At 52.0% G+C, this 27,272-nt stretch overlaps 1 protein-coding gene across 4 annotated transcripts; it reads right to left on the reverse strand.

The window, feature by feature from the left end:
* Positions 1-15,736: 15,736 nt before the first annotated feature.
* SERPINA1 (serpin family A member 1) lies at positions 15,737-26,669 on the reverse strand. 4 transcript variants are annotated; one of them, XM_032622644.1, is made up of 6 exons: positions 26,522-26,624; positions 24,552-24,652; positions 18,907-19,565; positions 17,978-18,248; positions 16,848-16,995; positions 15,737-16,008 (listed from the first exon to the last, which is right to left on the reverse strand). In XM_032622644.1, exons 3-6 carry the CDS (start codon positions 19,559-19,561, stop codon positions 15,817-15,819), a joined length of 1,266 nt encoding a protein of 421 aa, XP_032478535.1. In that variant the 5' UTR covers positions 19,562-19,565; positions 24,552-24,652; positions 26,522-26,624; the 3' UTR covers positions 15,737-15,816. The 4 variants fall into 4 exon arrangements, with proteins under 4 accessions (XP_032478535.1, XP_032478536.1, XP_032478534.1 ...); XM_032622645.1 differs by having other exon boundaries at positions 24,552-24,655; positions 26,522-26,536; XM_032622643.1 differs by lacking the exon at positions 24,552-24,652 and having other exon boundaries at positions 26,522-26,669.
* Positions 26,670-27,272: the final 603 nt, after the last annotated feature.

Genomic DNA, 27,272 nt, shown 5'->3' on the forward strand with positions numbered 1-27,272 from the left:
GATTTACCCAGATCATCCCTGCATCCCCCACTGAGTTCCTGTGGACAGGGATTTTGTCTGTTTTGTTCATAGCTGCACAGCCATGCCTGGAACATAGTAGGTGCTCAGTAAATAATTGTGAGATAAATGCATGTATGTGTTTACAGAAGAAATCGTACTATGTATACTTTTCTGTATTTTTTGCTTTTAGAGGCTTTCCCTTATCAACCTATGCAGAACTGGCCTTATATTCAATATTTTAAAAAGGTTGCATGACACTCTATCCAATTTTATATAATTAATTTCCTATTATTATGGACATTTAAGACTTTTTGCTCTTCAAACAATGCTGAAGTTAAAAAGAAGACTTTTTTTTTTTTTTAACATTTGCTGTTTGTAAATATTTCCATGGGATATATTCCCAGTAGTGGACTTCCTGAGTCAAAATTAGTTTGTTTTTTTAAAAATTTTAATAGATGTTACCAGATTATCTTCCAAAGATCTGGCACAAACTTACACTCCCCCAGTCTATTGTATGAATGCCTGTTTCCTCACGTGTAAATCAGCAATGAGAATTGTCAACCTCGTATGTTTATGCCAATCAGAGGTGAAAAGTGGCACTCTGACTTGTGCTTTTAAAATAATGAGTGGGTTGAGAATTCTTTCATATTTCCATTGGCCATTTTTTAAAAATAAATTTATTTATTTGATTTATTTATTTTTGGCTGCATTGGGTCTTGGTTGCCGCGCGCAGGCTTTCTGTAGTTGCAGTGAGCAGGGGCTACACTTCGTTGTGGTGCGCAAGCTTCTCATTGCGGTGGCTCCTCTTGTTGCAAAGCATGGGCTCTAGGCACGTGGGCTCAGTAGTCGTGGCTCGCGGGCTCTGGAGCGCAGGCTCAGTAGCTGTGGTGCACGGGCTTAGTTGCTCCGCGGCATGTGGCATCTTCCCAGACCGGGGCACGAACCCGTGTCCCATGCATCGGCAGGCGGACTCTCAACCACTGCGCCACCAGGGAAGCCCTGGAGTATAATTGCTTTACAATGGTGTGTTAGTTTGTGCTCTATAACAAAGTGAATCAGCTATACATAAACATACATCTCCTCCAAGACTATTCTTCTTAGGAAACCTCAGTTTCCTAAATAGGAAAATCAGACCTGTGGGGTAGGATGACCCAGGGCCACTATGGTGCTGCATGTGAGGAACTTCACGCAGTGTAGGTGCTCAATAAATGGGTGTGTGCACAAGTGTGTGCGTGTGTGACAGGTGTGCATTTGTGTGTGAGTGTTTGAATAAGGACAAGAATCAAGACCTTTATCTGGTAATTGTAAGCCTCCATCAACTGGTCACACCTACTTACCCAACCCCATCCCACACTCTAATTCTTAACCCTTCCCTCTCTGGGGAACTGGTCCCTTCTCTGTGCTTCAACACCACACTCATGCCTCTCTCATCGCCTGTCCTGTCCTCCCCTCCCTGCAGGAGACACACAAGCATGGCTCTCAAGGCTTGTGTCTGACCCACGAGGGGACCCTCACCCCTTCCTGACCAGCCTCCTCAACGGCCCTGGGAAGGAGCCCACCACATCAGGAGGCGGATTTTCTTGTACGTTTTCTCCTTGGCTCTGCACTTGTTCGTAGACCAGATTCTAAACTCCTTGGGGACCAGGGCTTCGATGGGGACTTTCACACGCCTCATCCCCACCCAGGCACTCAGCTCACAGTCAGTCACTGAACTGCAGTTGTTTCTCTGGGCACCTGTAATTCTCCTGCGTAAATGGCATCTTTGGTCGAAATCACTCTGTAACTCAGACTCAGTGATTCAGCGGTAGCTCCTGGTGTCACTGGCTCAGGGCCAAAGGTACTCTGCAATCCCTGAGCCTAAGCCTCTCTCTGTAAATAGGGGTTTATCGGGACCCAAAGAAGGGGAGTGCCCGGCCAAGGATGGGACAGAGGGTGAGTGACACAACCTCAGAGGAGGTCCTTAAATAAAATGCACCAAGCACGTGAGGCCACCTGTCGCCCTCCATCATCCGACCACATTGCAGTCTTGGTGGAGCCATGGCATTCCTCAGGGACCTCAGTCTGCAGGTGTGCCTGTGTCCCTCTGTCCCTTCCTCAGCCTCACCCTTGAGCTGTAGCCCCCGTGCACATTCTGACCTACAGAGGTCAAGGACACACTCACCTTGGACAGCTTCAGAGGCAGTTCCTCAGTGATCCCTGAGAGGTCAGCCCCTTTGCTGAAGACCTTGTGATGCCCAGTTTGCCTAGGACAGTTTTGAGACCGTAGCTTCCAGAAATGGACAGTTTGGGCAAGTGTAAATTGGCAGAACTGTCACGATGGTTAGAAAATAAAAACATTTCACAGAATTGAAAGTGTTTCCTTTTCTGGTTGCTCCTCCCACTTGGTGCCCTGTCCCCCTGCCCATGCAAGTATGTGAGGTCAGCCTTGGTTTATTCTACTTTAGCTCCTCTACACGTGGGGTCAGAGAACGTTAGAATCCCAGGGATCCTCTTGTCCTGCAAAGCCTCTCAAATGCCACCTCCTCTGATAAGTCCTCCTGGAAGATCCAGGGTGTCCTCTGGAAGGACTGTGCACACTGCTTCCCTGCAGGGTTTGGTCACGCCCCAGACTGAGACTCCTCCGGGGCCAGGATCCCAGAGGACCATAGGGCGTGGTGGCAGGTCCTGAGTGACATCTGTTCCATGAATGAGTGACTGCACAGGACCGGAGCACAGCTCTAGTTTTCGATGGGGACAAGGTGTGGCCCCGAGAGGGTCTGACTGAACCTCAGGCTCTGTTTGACCTGTTCTAGACCAGGTCCTCCTGTTCTCTGCTCTCAGCCTCTGGTGCAAGGAACCTGGGCGTGGGTGGAGCGGGGAAGAGGTATTAAAACTTCTATTCGCTTTTCAACCTAATACTTCTCTGTATTTTCATTTTTGTTTTATATTGTACATGAGAAAGCAGCTCATCCGGGCATGGGCATATTTACAAATACAGAGACATGCACTAACTTGGGGTGCACGACGGGGACCAACCACACTCATCCAGGGACAGAGGATCCAGAACCAGCGTCAAACGTGTCCTGGAGTTGCCCGCTCTGGGCCTTTGCTTTTCAGGCCTCTCCTAGCAGGTTTCCCCCCTGTCTTGCCGTGGACTTTCTGTCCTGAACCTCCACACTTAACTGCCACCTTTGCCGGGAAGCCCACCTCTTCCTTCTGGGTTTGCCCACAACATGGGTTGGTGTTGCTCTCCCTGCACGGGGCACTGGCCACCGGGAAGGGGCAGTGTCCGGGCTGCGGAGGAAGTCCTCAGGGACAGGACTTTCACTCCTCACCCCTGGGCACTGTCCGTCTAACAAAGCCCAGTCAGTGCTTCCCGAAAGGATGCTCTGTCTGGGAGCATGAGATTATGTACCCTCCCCGCCTGGGTCAGCCCTGGCCTGGGAATCACCGTATCTCAAGGTATTTGAGGATTTTGGCGAGGTGCTTCTCAGAGAGCCCGCCCTCCAGCAGCTGCATCTTCCCCAGGTTGGGCAGAAGCAGGAAGGCGGCCATTCTGCCCTGGTAGTGCTGCACGAACACCCAGCATGAGAACTCATTGTCTCGGTACAGGTGGAACATGCCCACGTGGTTGATCACGGGCACCTTGACCGTGATCTTCTCGTTCACGTGGAGGTCTCCTTTTAGGAAGCGCTGAGCCTCGAATTTATCCTTCCATTCGCCTGTAGAGGATGAAGCTGCACAGCAGCTAGGGGCAGGAGAAGGTTTAGAAAAGTGTGCTAGAAAAAGGAGCCCTGAGGCCCCCTGGTGAGATGCTGGTCTCTGAGCCTCAGCTTTGCCCTCTGTAAATTGGGGCAAAAATGAAATCGTCAGGCTCCTGAAGGGCTTTGTGAAGATAATTTGAGGCTAGAGGAGGAGCCAGAGTTTCTGTATTGCAGAGGCTAAATGGCGTCAACCTGGGTGGGCAGAACAAACATTTTTACTTGGATTTGATGTTTAGTTAATGCGTGGTCTGAGGCTGAAAATTATTGGGAGTGGTTGGAAGCTCCCCAGGTCATACTGGGCACCTCCCATCTGAGTCTCCCTGCCCCTTGGTAATTGGTGCCTCTTATTATTCAGGGAAATCACTCTTGTTCCTACTCTAATGGCCTTTCCCTGGACCAACATGTGAAACGCAGATGCCTTAGAAGCGCCCCCTCTGCTCTACCAAGAGAACGTCACCATCCTGCTAAGACAGGTTGCCTCGGGGACCCCAGGGCCCAATTTTCCCATTTGTTGGGAGGAGGAAAGTGAGGCTGGGGAGGGGACGAGACCCACGTGAAGTCCCACAGCAGAGCTGGAATCTGGGATGTGCTCACTCCAGTCTCTGCGCTCTCCATCACACTTTTCTCTCTCTAGAGCAAGGGGCCAATGGTGTGAAGGAGGCAACCCCTGGCCTTGACTCTCACCTCCCCTACCCTAGGCTATCTCCATGGACTGTTTAAACTGCCTTAGAATGCCTTCTGGGGCCCACAGGTCCTGACATTCTCAACACTCAGAGGGAAGAAGGGAGGCTGGGATTCAAGTTTAGTTGAGCACCTACTATGTGAGCATATAGTCCCATGATCTTTGTAACTTATTTTTTCCTTCTAAAATTCTGACAAGAAGGGCATTATTATGTCCTTATTACAGGTAGGAAGCTAGAACCTCAAAGAAGTAAAATGACTTGCCCATAGTCAAACAACAGCTAATAGGTCATAGAGGCAGGATGTGAGCGCTCGTCTTTCAGTCTCCAAAGCTGTCACTATTTTCACTACACGAGAGCTGTCAGTGTCTTCTGTGAAATCCTATTCCCTTCATATGCTCCACCAAAATTTGTTTTTATGGCTCTCTATTTTGGGATACTACATATTTTGCCTGTCTCCCTGGTAGGGATTTACAAAGCACATTAGGACATTTAAGGCTCTGAAAAGTCTTGCAGAGAAGACGATGATTTGACTATTTAACCCACTATTTCCTAACCTTATCTCATCATGCAAAGTCTTTTTTTTTGGCCGTGCTGCATGGCATGCAAGACCTTAGTTCCCTGACCAGGGATAGAACCCGTGCCGCCCTGCAGTGGAAGCGTGGAGTCCTAACCACTGGACCACTAGGGAATTCTTCATGCAAAGTCTTTTAATGGTTGTGTGTAGAAAATTGAATAACCGAGATCCGTAGCTACATTCCATCCACTGCCAAGGAAAATCTAAAGAACCAGTTCAGGCTACTTGTACAACCTTAACCTTCAAAAATTACGTAGCTCACCAGAGCAAGAGCCGTGTCTTCATCAATTGCTTTGACCAAATCCACAATTATTCCCTGAGTTCTTACCTTTATCTGATGGTTGATCTCTTTCTTGGCTTCTTTGATGTTCCTGAAGTTGATGGACAGGGCTTTTGAGCGGTACAAACATTGTACAAAAACTCAGGCTTTTGCTTCAGATTCTCATCAATGATTAGCGGTCAGCTGGAACTGACTGTTCGGCTGCTTAAGGGTTTCAGGGAGACTCCCTAAGTCTTTGTGGATATCAGCCTTAGGCGCCTTCTTAGACTTGAAGCCTATGCCCTTCAGGATCTGGATGTAAGTATCATCTTTGGTTCCCAGGGAGAGAGAGCATCGCAAAGGCTATAGCGATGCTCACTGGGGAGAAGATGATTTTGTTGTTGGACTGACGGGCCAGTTCATGGTACAGGCTGAAGGCGAAGCTGGAGAAGTGTGGGAGATCGTATTGACAAATATCAGGGCTGGACTGACGCATGGCGCCAGGGACTTGACTGACGCGTGGCGCCAGGGACTTGACGGCACAGGCCTGCCAGCAGGAGGAGGCCCCACGTGATGGAGGATGCCATTGTCCTGCAACAGAGAGAAGGGTACCACACCCGGGTCAGGCCACACGACGAGTCCCTCAGCCACCGACTGACGCCATGTCAAAGCAAACACAGTTTATCGAGCATCTATGTGCCGAGCACTTTCCTACATCAGCACCATTGAAAGACTCAGAACAACAGCGAAGACTTTATGGCGATTACCATACACCAAGTTCCATTCTAAGCACTTTACTGTCTTATCTCACTGCATTCTGGTAACAGTCCTGTGAGGCAGGTCAGGCGACTCTCCTGGGCTTACAGATGAGGAGACCAAGCTCCTAGAGGTTAAGTCACTTGTCCAAGGTTCCAGAGCGGTAAGGTAGCAGGACCAGAATCACACCCCCAGGTAGTCTGGGTCTGGAGTCCACGCTCTCGATGGTTCCACTAACATCTGCAATGACCCCGAGGTGTAAGTGCCACAGCCCCTACTTTGCAAAAGAGGAAACTGAGGCACAGGAAGTAGATGATCGCCCAGGAAGCGGGCCAGATCGGGCTCAGGGATGATTGGACCTGGAACAGCCCTAGGAGGGATTCCACTGAACCCTGGTTTTTAATGGACAGAGAGACTGCTGCCCAGAGTGGGAAGGATCTTGCCCAGTGACACCCAGTCAGAACACAGAAGGGCTTGCCTGATTCAGGCCCAGATTCTCCCTAACTCCACACACTTCCTCCATCTCCTTTTTCTTGAAACTGCTACAGCTCTCACTTTATAGGTCACTTGAGCCTGGAGTTCATTATCATCTGATTCTATAATGTTCTAGGCCTGGAAAAGGCTGTTGAATTAGAGGACATGAGAACCCTCAACCTCGCGGCCCTCACAGACATTTGTCTTGTGGAGTGTTTTGTTATCTTCATTTTACAGGATGTGAAACATGAAGCTCGGAGAGGGTCATTAACTTGCTCGAGGCCACATAGCGGGCCAAGCAGAGCCAAGACAGACAGGTGTCTTTGCTTCTGGTCCGGTGTTCTGTGTTCAGGGGGCTGTTCATCCAATAACTACCTCCTGAAGTGGGAGCTTGGCTGCTTCTAAGGGCTGGGCACAGAGGGAGTCGGGGGTCTCAAGCTCACTACTATTTCTGGGCTGGAAAATTCTATGCTGTGGGGAGGCTGTCCTGTGCATTGTTGGGTGTTTAGCAGCATCCTGGATAAAACTAAATCCCAGTAGCCCCTCCCCACCCCCAGGTGTGACAATAAAAATTTGTCCAGGCATTGCCCAGGGTCCCCCAGGGCCAAAGCACCCCTGTGGAGCTCCCATGCTGAAGGAGGAAGGGCTCAGAGCACGAGACCCACTTAGGAGGCCTCCTTCTTCCTGGTTGACCAGACTTTTCTCATTTCGGAGTGGGTTTGGGTCAAGTGATTCCCATTTGAGTTTGCTCACTGGGGCCAAAGAGTTTAATGGACTCAGTCATTTTGGGGTGTTCATTCTTCTTGGGTGGGGACCTTGTCAAGGGACCCCAGGATTCTGCTGTGGTGAGTTGTGTGAGGCCTTCGGGAGACCACAGAAAAATCTCTTTGGCTGTCAGCTTGGGAGCTCAGATGCCTCTGTGGTCCTTTGGCTTGATGACCAGCACCTTTAAGAGGCTTAATGACAACAGCCCCTGAGTATCAGGCCTGTTCCAGCTAGACACTCACGTGCAGCCACAGCCCCGAAAAGGCTTTCTTGAGCTCTCTGGGGGAAGGGGACGGTGGGTTTTTCCAGCTAAAGCTTTTAGGATCAGTGAGGGGCCAGAGATAGAAGACAGGGCCGTGAACCCAGATAAGAAAGGGGAGGAGGTGACAGAAAAGCTAGCAGGGTTATCTGAGGAGTTAATGAATACACCTCAACCTTTCAGAGGAGCTGTTCCAGCAATGAGGCCAAGGCCAGGGGTCCACTGGGGAGCAGAGGGGGAGACCTCGGGCTGGCCTCTGAAAATCTGGGGGACAGGCCATCACGGGGGGTCAGCTTTCTCCAGCAAGATAGTTAAGTGCTGGGGCATGGAAACTACCAGGCCAGGCCAAAGACTCTGGCTCTGACTGGAAGTGAAAAGAACAGGGTAAGAAAGGAGAATCTTCTTAATAAAAAAAAAGAAATAAACAATAAAGAAAAAGGAAATAATAGTATCACCTCAAAACAAAAACAAAAACAAACAAGCGGAAAAATAAAAAAAGAAGAGGGAAGGGTCCTGAGGCAGAGAAGCATTTTAGAGAACGGGGCACGGGCTGCGGTCCCTCCAGGAGGCCTCGTCCCTGCCTTCTACAGGGGGCGGGGAGACACACAGGTGAAGACCACAAAGGCCATGGGGCTATGTCCAAGCCTGGGGAGGGTGGGAGAAGGAGAAAGGTAACCCCGAAGCAGCCCCGCCCACCAGCCTGTATTATTATAGGGACCTCTTGTGTGCTGGGACCTTTTTTTTTTGTTTTTCAGTTAAATATTCAGCCATATTTTCTTCAGGTTGCTTGTGGCTACATTTTTCGCCTTTAACTATTTTATAACATTTACTTCCTTCCCCCCCCAACTTTATTGAGATTTAATTGATTTATATCATTATGCAAGTTTAAGGTGTACAATGAGATTTGGGATTAACATAGACTCACTACTGTATATAAAATAGGTAAACAACAAGGACCTACTGTATAGCACAGGGAACTCTACTCTGTATTCCGTAATAACCTATATGGGAAAAGAATCTGAAAAAGAATGGGGGGGTTTGAATGATGTCGTTCCATCCTCCCCACCGACCGTGCTGGGCAGAACAGCAAAGGCTCGACTGCCCGCCTTCAAATCCTGACCCTGCAAATCGGAGCCAAACCTGCCTGTGCCACAGTTTCCTCCTCTGTCAAAGTGGCCCGGCCTCACGCACCCGTGTCAGCTCAGGACAGGGCTGAAGGAGAGCTACTCACTCAGTGCATGGAAATCTCTTCTTCCTCCAGGAGACTCACTGGGCTGGACTCACCCCATAGGCTGTACCACACTGGCACATGCCTTCGCCTACTTATAGGGCGTTGGGATGCTCAGCCCTACGGGGCCCTACCCCCCACACCCTGAAGGAAATAAGCCTGGGGAGCCTCCAGAGCCCAGCCAGCGCATACCTGATATCATCTGAGGGCCGTGCTGTTCTTCCCTGAAGTGGTCTAGTCCAGCGGAACTGGCAGGTACAAGACCACCTGGGAGGATGGGGTGATGGGAGCCTTGTGACCAAGACCAAGGATTCATCTCTCCTTGAGACTCGTCTCCCAGAGCTATTGAGAGGAGTGAGCCTAGAACTGTGCCTGATGGATGGTTGACCTTCTTTTTTTAAAAAAAATCTCTTATTTATTTCTGGCCATGCCATGCGGCATGGGGGACCTTAGTTCCCTGACCACGGATCGAACCCGCGCCCCCTGCAGTAGAAGCACGAGTCCTAACCACTGGACCACCAGGGAAGTACCCCATGGTTAAACTTCAGTAAATGTCAGCTGCCTGAAGTCACCGGGCTTGTCACTGCCAAGGTCCCAGCCCTAGGAAACCTCACACTGGGAGCTGGAATCTGTGTTCTTTGGGCTCCAAAGCCCATTTTTCCAGGCACAGAAGGGAGATAACAGGCCAAGATAACAGGTGCCAAGGCTCAGAGGAATCACATGAGAGAATGACATGGGACCATCCTGATGGAGTTAAAATACTGAAGAATATCAGGACGTCAAGCGACCTTAATGCTCACATTTTTGCTGGTGATAAAACAGAGGCTCGCAGAGGGGAGGTGATCTCTCTAGCTCCTGGGGCACGTGAGTGGTAGAGCTGGGAGACAAAATCAAGGGAGAGGGGAAGCTAGTACCCAAAATATTACTTTTGGAATCTGCAGTCTTGATTAATGTTTAATATTTGGTAAAAGAACCAGCACTAAAAATAGACACTTTGCGCAATCATCCAAAGAAGGAAACGAGTGAGTTAGGTCTCGTTACCCCCATTTTGCAGGAATGGAAACTGAGGCACACAGAGATCAAATGCCCTGCTCAGGGTTTCACGTTCATTAGAAGGCTGATTTGGGATTCCTGGATTCTCTCTACTTTGTTTGTACTGCTGTTAGCACTTTCGTCCTAACATTGCTGAAAGTCACCTCAGAACTAAAGGAAATTGCAAGTATTGATAATACTCAGACCATATTTCAAGGCTATTGACACCTGAGGACTAAAGAAAAAATCATTTTTAAAAAACTTAATATGTATTTCTAACTTGGTCTGTTCACTGTGCTCTTTGTGAAAGTCATACCGTGAGATTAAAAAAACTTCTGATGGCTCTGATTTCTCATTATATGATGTTCACGTTGTTCTTAGATAACCAAAGTGATACCTAATAACAAGGAAGCACCTGACCATGGAAAGGCAGCTTTGCCTTCTGCGAGCAAACGTCCTGGTAATTACCTGACAGCTCCACCTGGGTCAGGCCCTCGCCTGTGGGACTGACCTGCTGGTACCCTGTCTTCCATGACTCAGCCCCACATCCCCCAAATTTCCTGACATGTGCTCACCACCGCACCTGGGCTGTCTTTCCCTGACATTTACTTAGCGCCCCTTTCTGGCGCCTTCTAATGTGGTTCCCTCCTGAGGGTTGCTCCTCAGCCTTCCTTTTCAGTCTTAGTCATCACTTCAGGCTTGCTTCTTAGGTGAAGACTTCTTTGAGTGCAATTTCTCGAATTCTAGTTGTATTAGTTAGGATGGGCTGGGTTACTCTGCAGTAACAAACAAGCTCAGAACCTCAAGGGCTTAACACGGCCAAGGTGATATCTCATTCACTGTATGCGTCTCCTGTGGGATGTATGCAGGGGCTCTGCCCATCACGGCAAAACAGGGACCAGGCTTCAGGAGGCTCCAAGTGCCTGCTTCAGTTCTTCCGACTCTGGTTCCTTTGCTCGTTCCTTATGTAACCTTTGCTACAGCAAGGAGGACACCAACAGCGCCAGTCACAAGACGACTGCAACCATCAGAGCGCCTGCTATTGGCATCGTTCAAGCTTTATTCAACAGCCTCATCTTTCCCGCCAATGTGCCAAAGCAGTTGAGTGAAAGAACAAAAGTAAGGCCGATGGGGACATCGAGCACCTTTGTTTCTGATAAAGCTGATCTTGGAACATGGGGCTTGTTTCTGTGGGACAGTGGGCTTCCAGAAACCGGCACCTGAGTTAGACAGCTCACACCACCCAGAATTGTGAGACTGAGGCCAGGTGTCCCCATGGCCTGACACCCAGCCCACGGACAACTTCTGGGCTGCCCAGGCCCCCAACAAGAGCCGTTATATTGATAGAAATGAGCCATTTCATAGAGTCCAGATGGAAACGCTGCAAAGTAGATACTCTTTTTCACTTTTTACATGTGAGGAAACCGAGGCACAGAGAGGTTGAGGATCTCTCCCAAAGGCACACAGGCGCTGTCTCCTACTATCTCTCATGTTATGCCAGAGTGAGTCTCATACCACCGTGGGCTTCTGGCTGTGTCCTCGCTGCAGGGGGAACCGTCTTGGTGAGAGTACCTTTCTCTGACTTCTCCACCTAGGAGCACTCCATTTGCTCTCCCACACTAGGCCCAGACTTCATTCAGAAGCTGTCCTGGCGGGGCCTGGCCGTGAGGGAGGCCGCGTGCTCCGCCTGCGGCACTGAGTGTGATTACCCAACGAAGCACAGCAGCAGAAAGTCCCCAGCCTCTAAAGGCGCTCTCCAGCTGTCCACGTTGTTTGTGGATCATTCCTAAGGGCTCTGGAAGGGATCTGAAGGTGCCCAGTCACCACGCAGCTGGGCTTCTAATGATTCTGCACCCAGTTCCAGCGTGTGTGGGGTTTTTTCCACACCAAGCAATTCTCCAACCCCAGCTGGTTGTCCTACAATTCAATTCTGACACTATGTACCTGGGTCCGGCATCAGCTACCACAGGTTAAGGGCTCAGTCCTGCAAGACTGCCCCACCCTGTCTTCAGACACCAAACTCAAGTCCAGGATGTCAGCTATGCTTCTGACCCACAGGTTATAGATTGGACGTTCCCATGATCTCCTTCCTTGGGTTCAACCGATTTGCTGCAGCTGCTCACAGAGCGCAGAGAAACCTTCTGTTTACTAGATTACCGGTTGATTAAAAAAGATTAACCCAGGAACAGCCAGATGGAAGACATGCGTAGGGCATGTGGAGCTCCTCTGAGTGGAGCTTCCGCGTCCCCTCCAAGCTCATCTCTCTCCCCAGTCTCCACGTGTTCACCAAGCCGGAGGCTCTTTGAACCCCATCCTTTCGGCTTTTTTGGAGGCCTTATTACATAGCCATGATTGATTAACTCACTGACCATTGGTGATTGAACTCAATCTCCAATCCCTCTTCCCCTCCTGGAGGTTAGAGGTTGGTTTCCCGTGGCAACCAACCCCCATCCTTAGGGGACCTAGGGGCTTTCCAAAATCACCTCATTAACATAAGAAAAACCACCTTTCTGGTGCTCATCACTTAGGAAAATCCAAGGGTTTTAGGATCTCTGTGCCAGAACTGGGATGAAGACCATATATATATATTTCTTCTTATTGATCACGATATCACAGCCTCATGCATTCCCCATTATCCACAGCCATATAGACAAGTGTTTTTTGAGGGTGGGTCTCCTCCCCATCCCTGGGACATTGCAGACACCCAGTAAAGGGTTTCTTTTCCTTGTTGAACTAATGCCCACCCCACAGGCCTGTGGAGAGGATCAAGTGAGCTCCTGGGATGAAAATCAACATGTAATCAGTATCTCTCATTTCTGAATTAGTGTGAATGTGTGAGATGCCAGAAGTATCCCTGACCTTTGTTTTCATTTTATAAATGAATCTCAGATGATCCCACCAGTCAAGGCAGAGCTTGCACATAACCACAAAGGTTCATTTATTTACGCTTAAAATCGAATTGGTATGTCTTTTTCCTGCAGACTGATAGGGGGGTGTAAATGTCCCTTCCACGTTGTCCCTGTCCGAGCCTGGAGCCTGCTTGTGTGTTTCCCTCTCATCTGTCTCAGAGCAGAGCTGGGTCCCTGCCTGGAGGGGCAAACTGACCTGGACCAGCCCAGAACCCCTAGCAGTTGTGCTTCAGCTGGTGCTAGGGCAGAGAGGTGGACCCCATGTGGACCGGGAGGTTGGCATTCTTCCTAAAGTCTGAGATGGATTGGGGAATGTATGGCATTAGGGTAGCCGGGCTGAAGTGTGAGGGACCTGCCTTCCAGGACTGTGCTGGGCAGGTCTCCCAACCTGCCATCTCCCCATCTGTACCTTGGGGATAACGATTCCCAGCTGGGTCCTTCAAAGACCGATGTTGAGGGTCAGACTAGGCAGTGAATACATTTTTTTTTTTTTTTTTTTTTTTTTTATGCGTTACGCGGGCCTCTCACTGTTGTGGCCTCTCCCGTTGCGGAGGACAGGCTCCGGACGCGCAGGCTCAGCGGCCATGGCTCACGGGCCCAGCCGCTCCGCGGCATGTGGGATCTTCCCAGACCGGGGCACGAACCCGTGTCCCCTGCATCGGCAGGCGGACTCTCAACCACTGCGCCACCAGGGAAGCCCCATTTTGAAACTCTAAAGAACAGGTAAACCTGAGGTTTATGGCTGTCCTGCCTGGTTTGCGGCACACCCTTGTTCTCCTTATGACAAGGTTGCCCTGACGCTTTGCCTCCCGCCCCACCCCAATGCATGGACGCTGTTGGTTCCCATATGAACCAATGAAATCCCCTCTGGGGCTTTAAGTTTGAATTGGGGCTTTGCCAGCCCGAGTCCAGACTAATGTAATGACAGGCCATTCTTTGATGTAAAATGATGGTATCTTAGGTGAATTCCCTGGACTCTCAGGAATTCCCAGTGGCCTTTGCATCTGACCCTTTACGTCCCCAGAAGCCAGTGTCGGGGAGTATGCCGTGTTCTTGCTCAAGGCGGTGAGCTCTTTAAACTCAGGTGGGAAGAGCTCCAGAAGATCCGGGGACCGTTTTCCTTGCAGAGGTATCCAGCACTCCTCACACTTCGAGGAGGGATTTATCTCTGCCTAAGTCCCACGTGGCCCATCTGGTGTGATGTGGTGAGGTCTGGGGGAACAAGGAGAGCCTCGGAGGCCAGCTCTGCCACTTACCGTGACCTTGAACAAGACAGTGAGCCTCTCTGAGCCTCAGTTTCTTCATCTGTAGAATGTGCTGCATATAAGAGCAGAGCAGCTCCACTCCCAACATCACAGTGCAGCCATGAGGATTCCATGAGAACATGCTTGAACGGCCCCTCCCAGGGAGCCAGGCTTAGAGAAGGAGCTCATAAAGGCAGCAAACATCGTCCCTGCCACCAGTGCCCTCCTCTGCTGTCCTTTAAAATCCATTTTAACACTCTGATGTGAACCTCACAGCAACTCAACATAGGTTTTGTAACCGTGATGAGGATATCGAGGATCAGAGAGGTTTGGCAACTTCACTAAAGTCACACAGCTGGGAAGTGGCAGATTCTGAACTTGATCCAGGTCTTCAGGCCCTCAGGTCTGGCATCATTCTAAGTGTTGGAAGATGTTTGTATCATTAATGGAATTTGTAGAAGTTGGAAGTCTCTAGGCAGAGAAAACTCAAGAGGATAGAGACTTATTTGGGAAATAGTCCAACTGTATCCCTTATGTTATGTGAAATTGCACAGATGTGGCCATTTTGACTTAAACGGTGTAAATCTGACATGACTCAAGCCTGTTCTTTCGGTATACATTCATCCCAGTGAGAGGCTAGATGGTGATTACTGGATTTGTGTAGGACGGGGCCGTCCTTCCACGGGACCAGCGTATTTCCGCGAGAGTTCAGGGAGCTGGCTCCTTCAGGCTGGGCTCCAGCCAGGCCTCCTGACTGCAGCAGCCCTCCAGCAGGGGCTTGGAGGGCCAGAAGGAGTCACGTGGCCCTTAGTGAAAAGGTCTGTTCCCGGGACAGCCTCTGACTGTGGCCCAGGGAGCTGTGGTTTTTCTCCAAAGACCACAGGGAGGGCCCTGGGGTAGGAATAAGGCAAGTGGAAATGTGGCCCCTGATACAGTTTAGCCAAGGGAGGGCAGCTGGGGCACAGGGTGTCTGCTCTACTTTCTCTCCTACGGCCAAGGAATCACTGTCGGGACTTTGCAGAGCCCTCTGCGGCACCTTGGCTGTGTGATTAGGGAAGACAAGAGGGCGTAGGCTAAGTGGTCTTGGGGGCCTGACATCCTGGGTGAGTCTGAGCAAGTGATACAGACCAAGACCTTCGCTTCACTGGGGAGATGAGACCTGCTTCTAGGAGTGCTACGGTTGAGGGTCTTGGAGCAGAGCTGGAGTGACAAAGGCAGAAGTATGTGTCCCCAGTCCAGCCCCATGGGAAAGGGTCCCTGGAAAAACCAACCAGAGACTTTTGCAGGAAAGACCTGTGAGTGGTCAGGGCTCAAGCCTGGCTCAGGTGACAGTGTGGGACAAGAAGAGGACCTGGTCTTCTCCTGCTGCTTGTGACGCGGCAGCCCAGTGTCCCCGTGTGAGCTGAGGGCTCTGGGAGCAGTGGCAGCCCTGCAGGGTGAGGGGCTCTCACCGGGGGTCGCAGTGAGCACCAGCGGGGTTGGGACGCTGAGCAGAGGGCCTGGTGGACACTGGGTGGAGGTGGGGACCACGGGCTGGATTCTGAGCCCGTGCAATTTCCCCCTGGGGGTCCCAGAGGAGACTGGAAAGCCTGGAGGTTTTCCACAGTGACTGGGGAAGGGGCAGTAAGCTGTGGGTTTTAGCCTACATTTCATCCTGGCCTAGCACAGAGCTGGATAGTGCAAATGCTAGTAAACCGTAACGCAGTGGACCCTTGAAAGATCACCATGGCCTGGATTTCACACACATCCTGGGGACGTAAAGAGAGACTCAGACGCAAGAGGATGAGGGATTTACACGCCACACACAAGCTTGGGCCGGGTCAGTCATTCTTTAATGCCATGGAGGAAGGGGACCTGGCCTGGAAGGGACAGCTGAACCCAGAGAGGCAGTTATTTTGGGGTGGGATTCACCACCTTTCCCATGAAGAGGGGAGTCTTGGTGCTTTTATCGTAGATGATGAAGAAGAAGGGTCTGTTGTACTCGACTTCCGGGGGAATTGACATGGGGATGGCTTCCAGAATCGTGGCCCCCGTAGCTTCTGTCCCTTTCTCATCGACGGTCAGCACGGCCTTGTGCAGCGCCTGCAAAGGGGAGAGCACAGAGGTCCCATCTTAACAGAGACAGGCTGCCGGCCCCCAGCCACACCCGGGCGCAAGGCGTGAGGAGAGCCTTGCCAAGGGAGGGGCCCGCTCTGGCCTCTCTCCTCCCCTCCCTGCAGGAGACACACAAGCATGGCTCTCAAGGCTTGTGTCTGACCCACGAGGGGACCCTCACCCCTTCCTGACCAGCCTCCTCAACGGCCCTGGGAAGGAACCCACCACCTTGGGAGGCGGATTTTCTTGTACTTTGTCTCCTTGGCTCTGCACTTGTTCGTAGACCAGATTCTAAACTCCTTGGGGACCAGGGCTTCGATGGGGACTTTCACACGCCTCATCCCCACCCAGGCACTCAGCTCACAGTTAGTCACTGAACTGCAGTTGTTTCTCTGGGCACCTGTAATTCTCCTGCGTAAATGGCATCTTTGGTCGAAATCACTCTGTAACTCAGACTCAGTGATTCAGCGGTAGCTCCTGGTGTCACAGGCTCAGGGCCAAAGGTACTCTGCAATCCCTGAGCCTAAGCCTCTCTCTGTAAATAGGGGTTTATCGGGACCCAAAGAAGGGGAGTGCCCGGCCAAGGATGGGACAGAGGGTGAGTGACACAACCTCAGAGGAGGTCCTTAAATAAAATGCACCAAGCACGTGAGGCCACCTGTCGCCCTCCATCATCCGACCACATTGCAGTCTTGGTGGAGCCATGGCATTCCTCAGGGACCTCAGTCTGCAGGTGTGCCTGTGTCCCTCTGTCCCTTCCTCAGCCTCACCCTTGAGCTGTAGCCCCCGTGCACATTCTGACCTACAGAGGTCAAGGACACACTCACCTTGGACAGCTTCAGAGGCACTTCCTCAGTGATCCCTGAGAGGTCAGCCCCGTTGCTGAAGACCTTGGTGATGCCCAGTTTACCCAGGAGAGTTTTCAGATCGTAGGTTCCAGAAATGGACAGTTTGGGCAAGTGTAAATTGGCAGAACTGTCACGATGGTTAGAAAATAAAAACATTTCACAGAATTGAAAGTGTTTCCTTTTCTGGTTGCTCCTCCCACTTGGTGCCCTGTCCCCCTGCCCATGCAAGTATGTGAGGTCAGCCTTGGTTTATTCTACTTTAGCTCCTCTACACGTGGGGTCAGAGAACGTTAGAATCCCAGGGATCCTCTTGTCCTGCAAAGCCTCTCAAATGCCACCTCCTCTGATAAGTCCTCCTGGAGGATCCAGGGTGTCCTCTGGAAGGACTGTGCACACTGCTTCCCTGCAGGGTTTGGTCACCCTTCAGACTGGGACTCCTCCGGGGCCAGGATCCCAGCTGACCATGGGGCGTGGTGGCAGGTCCTGAGTGACATCTGTTCAGTGAATGATGAGTACTTCTCTGTACTTTTGTTATATATTGTACATGAGAAAGCAGCTCATCCGGGCATGGGCATATTTACAAATACAGAGACATGCACTAATTTGGGGTGCACGACGGGGACCAACCACACTCATCCAGTGACAGAGGATCCAGAACCAGCGTCAAACATGTCCTGGAGTTGCCCACTCTGGGCCTTTGCTTTTCAGGCCTCTCCTAACAGGTTTCCCCCTTGTCTTGCCGTGGACTTTCTGTCCTGAAACTCCACACTTAACTGCCACCTTTGCCGGGAAGCCCACCTCTTCCTTCTGGGTTTGCCCACAACATGGGTTGGCGTTGCTCTCCCTGCACGGGGCACTGGCCACCGGGAAGGGGCAGTGTCTAGGTGGGGGAGGAAGTCCTCAGGGACAGGACTTTCACTCCTCACCCCTGGGCACCGTCTCTCCCATGGAGCCCGGCTGGTACTACCTGCACGGATGCTGGCCTCTGCTGGAGGCACAAGTTCACACACAGTGGTCATGGCCATGGGACGTGGGTCTACCCCCGCCTCCCCCTTCAGGCCGGACCTCTTGTGGCAGCTCCTGGGCTGGCCTCTGGTTTGGGAAGTCACCTGGCGTATCTCTTTTCCAGGACCTTGGCGAGAAGCTCCTTGCTGAGCTGGTCCTCCAGATGCTGCAGTTTCCCCTGGTCGGGCAGGATGAAGACGGCGGTGGCGTTCCCCACGTAGTCCATCAGCAGTACCCAGCTGGCGAGCCTGTCGCAGTAGTGGAGGTCAAACATGCCCAGGCGGTTCATCATGGGCACCTTCACGGTGGTCTCCTCATCCACGTGGAAGTCCCTCTCTGTGGTGTGCTTTTCCTCAAAGGGCTTCTCCCATTTTCCTGGAGAGAAGGGACAGCGGACATCAGCCAGGGCTGGGAGAAGGTTTAATAACGGTGGTAGAATAAAGGACCCCTGAGCCTCCTGGTGAGATACTTCTCTCGGGGCCTCAGCTTCACCATCTATAAAATGGGGCTAAAACGAGCAATCAGTGTACAGAAAGGTATTCTGGGAGGATAATGCAAGACTGGAGTAGGGTCCAAAATTTCAATTTTGTAGAGGCTCATAAGTGGTAGAGGAAGGATTTGAACTTTGGTCTTTCTGACTCCAAAGGTGTCACTGTTTCCTCTACACTCGAGTTGTCAGAAGCGTGTTCCAGGAAATCCTATTTCCTCTGTACACTCTGCCGAAATTTGTTTTTCTGGCTCTCTATTTTCGGAGACATTGCATATCATACACCCCTCCCAGATAGGGATTTACAATGCACATTAGGACATTTAAGGTTCTGAAAAGTCCTGCAGAGACGATGATACTTTGACTGTTTAATCCATAGTTCCCTAACCTTATTTGATCGCGGGAAGTTTTAGCGGTCATGTGTGAAAAATTGAATAACACGTGCAGAGATGCGTGGCTATATCCTATTCTGCACTGCCAGGAAAGTTAAGAACTGAGTGTTTGAGAATATTTTGGGGGTGTTTCAGGCTGGTTGTGCAGCCTTACCTTTAAAGAATATGTAATTCACCAGAGCAAAAACTGTGTCTTGGTCAAGATCATCTACCAGATCCACAATTTTTCCTTGGCTTCCCTTCTTTACGTAATCGTTGATCTTTTTCTTGGCCTCTTCAGCATCCCTGAAGTTGATGGAGAAGGCTTCAGAGTGGTACAGGTTCTTGACATCTTCCAGAAACTTACTCACTAGCTTCGCGCTCTCGTTGATGAACAGGCCGTTGCCAGTGGTCAAATGCAGCTTGTTGTCTGGCTGGTTGAGGGTGTGGAGAAGATGCTGGAAACCTTCGTGGATCTCAGCCTCTGCTCTTCTGGTGAGGTTGAAATCTAGGCCCTCCAGGATCTCGGTGTGAGTGTCACCCTTGGTCCCCAGGGAGAGCATCGCAAAGGCTGTAGCGATGCTCACTGGGGAGAAGAAGATGTTGGTGGCGTTGGACTCATGGGCCACTCGGCGGTACACGCTGAAGGCGAAGTCGGCCAGGTTGGGGGCGATCTTGTGGCAGGCTGCTTCCTGGCGGTGCTCGTGATCGTGCTGGGATGCATCTGTCTCCTGGACAGCGTGTCCCTGGAGACCCTCAGCCAAGGAGACGGGGACCAGGAAGCACAGGCCTGCCAGCAGGAGGAGGCCCCACGTGATGGAGGATGCCATTGTCCTGCAACAGAGAGAAGGGTACCACACCCGGGTCAGGCCACACGACGAGTCCCTCGGCCACCGACTGACGCCATGTCAAAGCAAACACAGTTTATCGAGCATCTATGTGCCGAGCACTTTCCTACATCAGCACCATTGAAAGACTCAGAACAACAGCGAAGACTTTATGGCGATTACCATACACCAAGTTCCATTCTAAGCACTTTACTGTCTTATCTCACTGCATTCTGGTAACAGTCCTGTGAGGCAGGTCAGGCGACTCTCCTGGGCTTACAGATGAGGAGACCAAGCTCCTAGAGGTTAAGTCACTTGTCCAAGGTTCCAGAGCGGTAAGGTAGCAGGACCAGAATCACACCCCCAGGTAGTCTGGGTCTGGAGTCCACGCTCTCGATGGTTCCACTAACATCTGCAATGACCCCGAGGTGTAAGTGCCACAGCCCCTACTTTGCAAAAGAGGAAACTGAGGCACAGGAAGTAGATGATCGCCCAGGAAGCGGGCCAGATCGGGCTCAGGGATGATTGGACCTGGAACAGCCCTAGGAGGGATTCCACTGAACCCTGGTTTTTAATGGACAGAGAGGCTGCTGCCCAGAGTGGGAAGGATCTTGCCCAGTGACATCCAGTCAGAACACAGGAGAGCTGTGAGGGAACCCAGATGGGAGGCCATACCCACTTAATACTCACAGTGAACCTCAGCCCCTAGTAGATTTTCCTGAGCTAGAGGGCTGCCCTCAGAGTGAGTCTATGGCCTCAGACGCGGGAATGGGCTGCAGTCAGCTTAACTGCTTATCTCTCTTGCCACCTGTGTCCCAGCTCTGCGCTCAGCGTGGACGTGGGTGTTAGAGGTCTGGTTCCTCCAGTCAAGTGGGGTTTGTTTGGTGGGACAGGGGTGAGGTGGGGCGGGTAAGATTCGAAAAAGCATCCCTTTTCTGTTCAGACAGACCTGGGTTCTAATCCGGGTCTCTGTCACTACCAGCTGTGTGACTTTGGCCGAGTCATTTAGTCTCTCTGGCCCTCATTTTGTCACATGTAGAAAGTAAGATTGTTGGGAGAACTTAGTGAGATAAGTCTAGACACCGAGCCTTACACTGAAGGCATCTGAGAGAGATTACATTGAGGGGAGGCTGGTGGGGGTGCAAACTAGAAGGCTTCCGAGGGTGGCTGGGAGGGAGATGAGCTCCATGGCTGGGGGGAGACAATAGGGAATGGCAAAGCTTGTGGCTGACCCAGCAAGGTCAGGCTCTATCTAGTGATAGAGTCACTGTCACCCGCACCACGGAGCTCCCTCTACTGCATATAGATCCCAGCCTTGGGCCACTAGGCTGAGACCCCCTAAGTACAACCTGCTCTCTTCCCAGATGGAGAAATTGAGGTCCAGGCAGAGGAGAAGCATACATCTGCTGCTAGCTATCAGTCGTATAACTAAAAGCGTCATTTTAATAAAAGACAAAGACAAAGGAGCCCTTGAACTTGGCATATGAGAACCTGAGGGGGAAAAGTTGGAAACAAGGAATGCTGGGTTTCACCTACCCCTTGGACTTCTAAAAGTTTCCTTCCAATGAAACAACAGGATGAAGCACAAAACTGGCTTCTTTCTACCACCTTTCTTTCTGGCCTTCAAACCTCTAACTTATCCAAATAGAGCAGACCGCGCATTACGTAATACTTGTTTATACTTTTCTTAAACTAGCCAGTGGTTTTAGAGCTTACGATCGTGCTAAGATTAGTTCTGTATATTTCCACTGCCCTTGGATTTCTCTCTACAACTCCACTGGATTTTGCTGTGGTCCTTCATGGTTTGTGGAAACTCCCCATCTTTGCAGGGCGCAGAGATCATGAGGGATTTGGGCTTCTGCAGGGTGGGGACGCTAAATATGCTGAATGGTCTCAGGGCCAGAGGCTGTGGCTTCTAGTCCTGACAGGGCCACTTCTGTCCACTTGGCCTTGGGCAAGCATCTTCGTGTCCTGGGGCCTCATTCTCACCAGCTGTATAAATCGAGGGGGTGGGGATCTAAATGAGGTCCCTGTGCACCAACGCTGGATTTTTAATCAGAGGGGTATCTGGCTTTGGTGGAACAACATGGACTGAGACTTCCCATGGGGGATGGGATGCGGTGCCCTTCCGCTGAGAGGGCTGCTGGCCTTAAGAAGGTAACAAGGCTGGTGTGGAGCTACAGCCGGGGTGAGCACATCCCTGGCTCCCACCCAGTGCATCTGCCAGGGGGTTACATCACCTACTCTGGCTTCCTCCTTTCACAGTAAATGGCTTGAGACCAGGAAAGGGTCAGGGCCTTGCCAAGGCCACACAGTGAGTCAGGGATAAAGCTGGCTTGAGCAAGCCTTGGTTTTCCCACCACTCGAACTACAGATGGGACAGTATGTCACCAGGTCTCAGACCCTGTAAATGTCAGAGTTAGGTCCTGAGGACTCTGACGTTAACCTTGAGCCCCTGTTGGCTTCATTTTGCCTCTCAGTCTGTTCCTTACAACTTCGGGGGCCTAAGACTTCTCTCTCCTCACCCTTCTATCAAAAGCAGCACCCCACCCCCCCGAAATTCTAGTGCGGGAACCAAATGGAGATGAGAAAGTAAATGGTGACGTGCCCAGAGGTGTAGGAACCACATTTTAAACCAATAGAATGAAGATGTCACAGTGACACTTCTGGAATCAGGGGCAGGTCAGGGAGAGTGAAGTGAGCTATCCCTTTGCCTAATCTCATGCCATTTCCCCCAGGACGTAAAATGAGTGACCAAGAGCAACCTAGTGGGGTCCAGGGAAGCGACTGTGGCCTAAGGTCACACCTGCTGACACCTGGCACTAAATAAGCCCAGGTGTGACCCAGCTCCGCCACTTACGGGCAAGTGGCCTTGGGCAAGTGACTTCACTTCTTTGAGCCTCGGCTTCCTGTAAAGTGGAGAAAAGAATCTCTTGAAGGGCAGACGTGAGGAACGAACGAGGTGATGGGTGGGCGGGCACCGAGCGGGTGTGGAAAGCCTCCCCGTACCTGCGCACAGGTAGGATTCAGGCTTGAGAACTGGCAGATTTCTTGCTGGCTGGTTGCCACACTACCCAGGACCAGAGAGGGGAATGCTGATGACCAAAGAATGGCCTCTGAGTTTGGAGTATGTTCAGTTCAATTCTCCAAGTCTTTATTTCATGCCTATGAGCTGCCAAGCCCTATTCCAAGCAAATGGTACTTACCATCGGCATCCTCCTTACCACTACACTGAGTAAACAGCAGGCCTTTCTTATTATTTCTTCATTTTATTTCTTCATTTTATAGATGGAGAAATTGAGGACTATAGAAGTTAAGTAAATTACTGAAAATCACAGAGCTGGTTGCTTACAGAACTGATTTTTTTTTTTTTTTTTTTTGGCCACACCGCGCGGCCTGCGGGATCTTAGTTCCCTGGCCGGGGATCAAACCCGCGCCCCCTGCAGTGGAAGCACAGAGTTTTAACCACTGGATCGCCAGGGAAGTCCCTACAGAACTGAATTTAATCCTAGGTATTTTGATTTCTGAGTCTGGCATTTAACCCTTCTCTGTGTATACAGCTGAAGGCAGAGGCCTTGGAACAGAAAACTCAGAGGTGGCCTGGCTAAATGAAGAGGGGCAACATCGCTTTGTGGCTAAGATCAGAGGCTACGAGGCCAGAATGCCCAAGTTCAATTCACTGTCAGCTGTGTGACCTTGGACAAGTTACTCAGCCTCTCTGAACCTCAGTTTCCCAGAGATGATAAGGGTGTACTTACCCCATGGAGCTACTGTGCAAATGAAATAGCTGCAAAGTGCCAAGAAATGCCCGGCATGCAGTCAGCTCTCAGGAGGCATCAGTCGTTACTGATACTGTGAAGCTTTCAGAGCCCTCTCGGGGAGTCTGATTGCCTTGGCCTTGGTCATCTCTGTAGGCCCCAGCTCCAAAAACCAATGGTGGAAAAATCATATCGCTTCCTAAACTCCAGGGATCAAGGCCAGTGGGAGTGGGGTGGGGTCGGGAGGGCAAAGGCTATCTATCCTTTGACCAAAAGGTCAGAGAGGTTGAGCAACTTTCTAAGGTCACCCAGCATGAGAGGGGGCTCAAGGCCAGCCCAGGCTTCCCATTCCCCAGCTGGTGCCTGAGGCCAGAGGGAACCATGTTGGCAGTGGACCTGGGGTCTGGAGCGGGGATTCTGGAACGAGGCGGCCTGAGCTTGAGCTTACATGGTGTGTGATTGGGAAACAAGTGATGAGCTTCCCTGTCCCGGATGTCCTCGTCTGTAAAAGGGGAGCGCCATGGTAAGCACCTCAGAAGATGGCCATGAGGCTTCAGTAGAAGCTGCCTGGCCAGAGCGAGGGCTTAGGCATACAGCTCAAAGCCCCCCAATGATGGTGCCCATCCCCAGCTTCCCATCTTCTGCTGCGTACGAGGACGCCCAGAGGCCCACAGCACACAGGGGGGCCCAATTTGGTACCTCCAGGCTGAGACCTAGTGCGGTCCTGTTCTGGGCATTTCGGGAGAGGGTGGAGGCCTGAGGAGCAGCTGAAACTCTGGGCTTCTGGTCTGGCTTGGCCCCCCTACCAGGTCCCTGCATGAGCCTGGGCTTCTCGCTGTCTCCCTCTGAGCCTTATTTTTCTCATCTGTAGAAGCGGAAAAAGATACACACCCGAGCAGTAGGGGAGGTGCTGAGACCTACAGAAGACAACCTACGGGAAAGACACAGAAGCTGTGTCAGCAGAAACGTACTCCTTCCTCCGTCCCGGGACGCCAGAGCCAGCCCCCCATTTCCACTTCTGCCCACAGAGGGCCAGTTTAATCACCGGGAGGTATTGGGGAGGCCCTGGACAGGCTTGGGGAGCAGGAAAGGACCCCCAGGGCTGCTGTTACTATGACAACAGGAGGCCAAGCCCCAGCCCTCTCCATCCTCCCTGCAGCCCCAGGGCCTTCCCCGGGTAGCGCAGGGACCCGGAAGCCTCTCTGGAGGCTCTTGCCAGTGGAAGGCATACTTACGATTCACTGTCCCAGGTCGGGGCTGGTGACCACGGCTGGGGAGACAGAGCCCTGTCCTTGCCTGTATTTAAGCAGTGGATCCAGAGGGACGATGTGGGAGGCTGCTGGTGAATATTAACCAAGGTCACCCCAGTTATCAGAGGAGTAAACAGGGACTAAGCTCACTGACTCGACACTGAGCCCCTGTCCACGCTGCCCATCTGTGCTCCTCCTGGGCGGCGTGCGGCCCTCTGTTCCATATACCAAAGGGAGTCTTTGTGCCCAGCTCATAAACCACAGCATCTGTCTCCAAGCTGGGATGGCATGACTCTGCTGGCCGGTGCTCCCACTGGGGAGTTCTCAGTGGCCGCCCCACTGGTAGCAAGAGCTACCACTTATAGAGCCACCTTGAAATGCCCACTGCTGAAGATGCGGGGGTGAAGTAGGTTATGAGTCCAATTGGCAGATGGGGAAACTGAGGCCCAGGGCGAAAGGCTGCTCATCCACCCAAAGTCGCCAAGCCGGATACAAAACCTCTCTCGACTTCCCTGGAAAGAAAATGGGGCTCAACCGCTGTTGATACAGCCGCTTAAGGCTGGTATGGGTGGCCGTGGGCAGAGGCCAGGAGTCAGAGAGTAAATCTATGAAGAGCTGTGCAGCCTCAGGCAAGCTGCTTCATCTCTCTGAACCACAAGGTATTTTTGTTTGCAGCGTAGGGCTTTGGAGGTCCCACTTCCTGGCACAGTTGTCAGTGATACACAAGATCTCTTATGTAAAGTGCCGGGCACACACTAGGCTCTTGATTTTGGTCTGCACAGCCCTCTGTTCGGACCTTCTCTCCAGGCTTCTCTGGGCAGGAAGAGGCTAAGTTCCTGGCCAGCCTCAGGCCCATGTCTGTTTCCACTGGATGCGGCTCTCGGCAGACCAATGCGATCCACAGGCTGTTTGAATTTTCCTTGGGACTGTTGGTCTGTGCAGGAGCTACTGCAGGCTTCTGGGGGCACTGGTGGTGCTCGGAGGTGTTGATGCAGGGTTGAGGGCAGTGGGGCCCTACTTGACCCTGATCCATTTAAAAACCCAAGGCAGTTGGCCTCACACTGTGTGCACCGCCCCACGCCCCCTTGGCATGCAGTGGATACTTATTTGTTGAGTCAGTGGACAAGCATGTCTTTGTCCTTCTCTCATTCCCCCGGTCCCAGCTGTGGGACTCCGCCAGGTGAATAGCCTGTAGGCTCCTCTAGCTCACAGGGTCAGACCAGGGAACCCAGGGCCCCCATTCATTGGCTGTGTGATCTCAGGCAAGCTGTTTAACCTCCCTGTGCCTCAGTTTCCCCATCTGTAAAATGGGGATGGTGACAGTTCCTACCTCGCTGGGCTGCTGCAAAGATTAAATGCAGCAGTTTCAGGTAAGCTCAGGGCCCAGTGTTGGGGGCGCACGGTGAGCCCCCCGTGATGTTGTCATCCCCATGACAGTGGGTCTCGCGGGCGTCATTCTGGGTGGGCGGGTGGGGGGGAGCAATACAGGAGCTTCCTCCCAGGACTCCTTCATTCAGTACTGTCAGTACCCCCTGTGAGGGGAGTATGTACCACCCCTCATATAGAAGCAGAAATTAGCTCAGGAAGGGGTGGACTTCCCGCTCCCATACCTCCCGACTCCCCGGTTCCACAGTCTGGCTTCAGAACTCTGACTCTTTCCCCTGAGCTGGCTGAAGGGCCATCTCCCCCAGGGCACTACATCTGCCCACAGCTTGGAGACCTAGGGTGTGGTGAGGTGAGGTCTGCCCTCCATACCTTCTGGGCATTTCTTCCCCTCTCCATGCCTCAGTTTCCCCATCTGTGCAATGGCCTCCTGCCATGCCCGGCTGCCCCTCCCAGCTCTCACACTGAATGGGTGAAGGCAAGTACCCAGGCTGTCATCAGGTGAGACAACCCTTTCAGCCCGGTGGCTTGGGGCTGGTGGGAAGGTGCCGCCCCCTCTCCAATCCCCCTACCTTCAATTCCCAGTTCCTGTAGCAGAAGGAACTCCTCCTTCCCCTGGGGCTCCTGGCTGCAGCGTGGAGGCTGTGTGTCCCTGAGTGCAGCGCCCGGGCTCTGCCAGCACAGGAGGAAGAAAGCTCTCGGTGGCTGAGGCAGCAGGTCCGGGAGGGGCGGGGACCTGGGGCAGGAAGCTGCCTTGCACAAAGCTGCCAGGAGCCGGGCGGATGACAGACTGCCCTTCACGGCCCAGGCAGTCCTGTGTGTCACCTGCTGTGCCTGCTGTGTCTGGCTGTGTGACCCAGGATCACCCAGTTTCTTTGAGCCTCTGTAGGCAGGCTGGTAGCACCTGCCAGAAAAGATTAACGGAGATGACAGATGTCATCCTTTGGCCCAGAGCCTGGCATCAGGGTCCTGGCAGGTTTCCAGGGCCACCTGTAGAGGGACGAGGCCTGAGCCACCTCTGAAATGCACAAGAAGAGCCCCGCAGGGATTGAGACAGGACCGTGTGTATGGGCGAGGTGTGCGTCACAGACCCTGGCTGTGGGACGAAAAGGTGCAGGACGTCGGGGGGACTGGGCACTTGGAGGTGGAGTGAAGAAAGAGCAGTGGGGTGGAGAGTGGGAGAAAGTGGGGCTCGGGGTTGGGACCTATCCCTTCTGAGGCAAGGCCTCCACACTCAGCCCTTCTTGTCTCCCCATCCTCCCACTCCCCTCCCCCCTAGTATTTCATGCTGCGGAGAGCTCCTCTAGACCGGCATCCTGGGAA

This window comes from Phocoena sinus, chromosome 2, assembly GCF_008692025.1.
Source record: "Phocoena sinus isolate mPhoSin1 chromosome 2, mPhoSin1.pri, whole genome shotgun sequence".
NCBI classification, from domain to species: Eukaryota; Metazoa; Chordata; class Mammalia; order Artiodactyla; family Phocoenidae; genus Phocoena; species Phocoena sinus.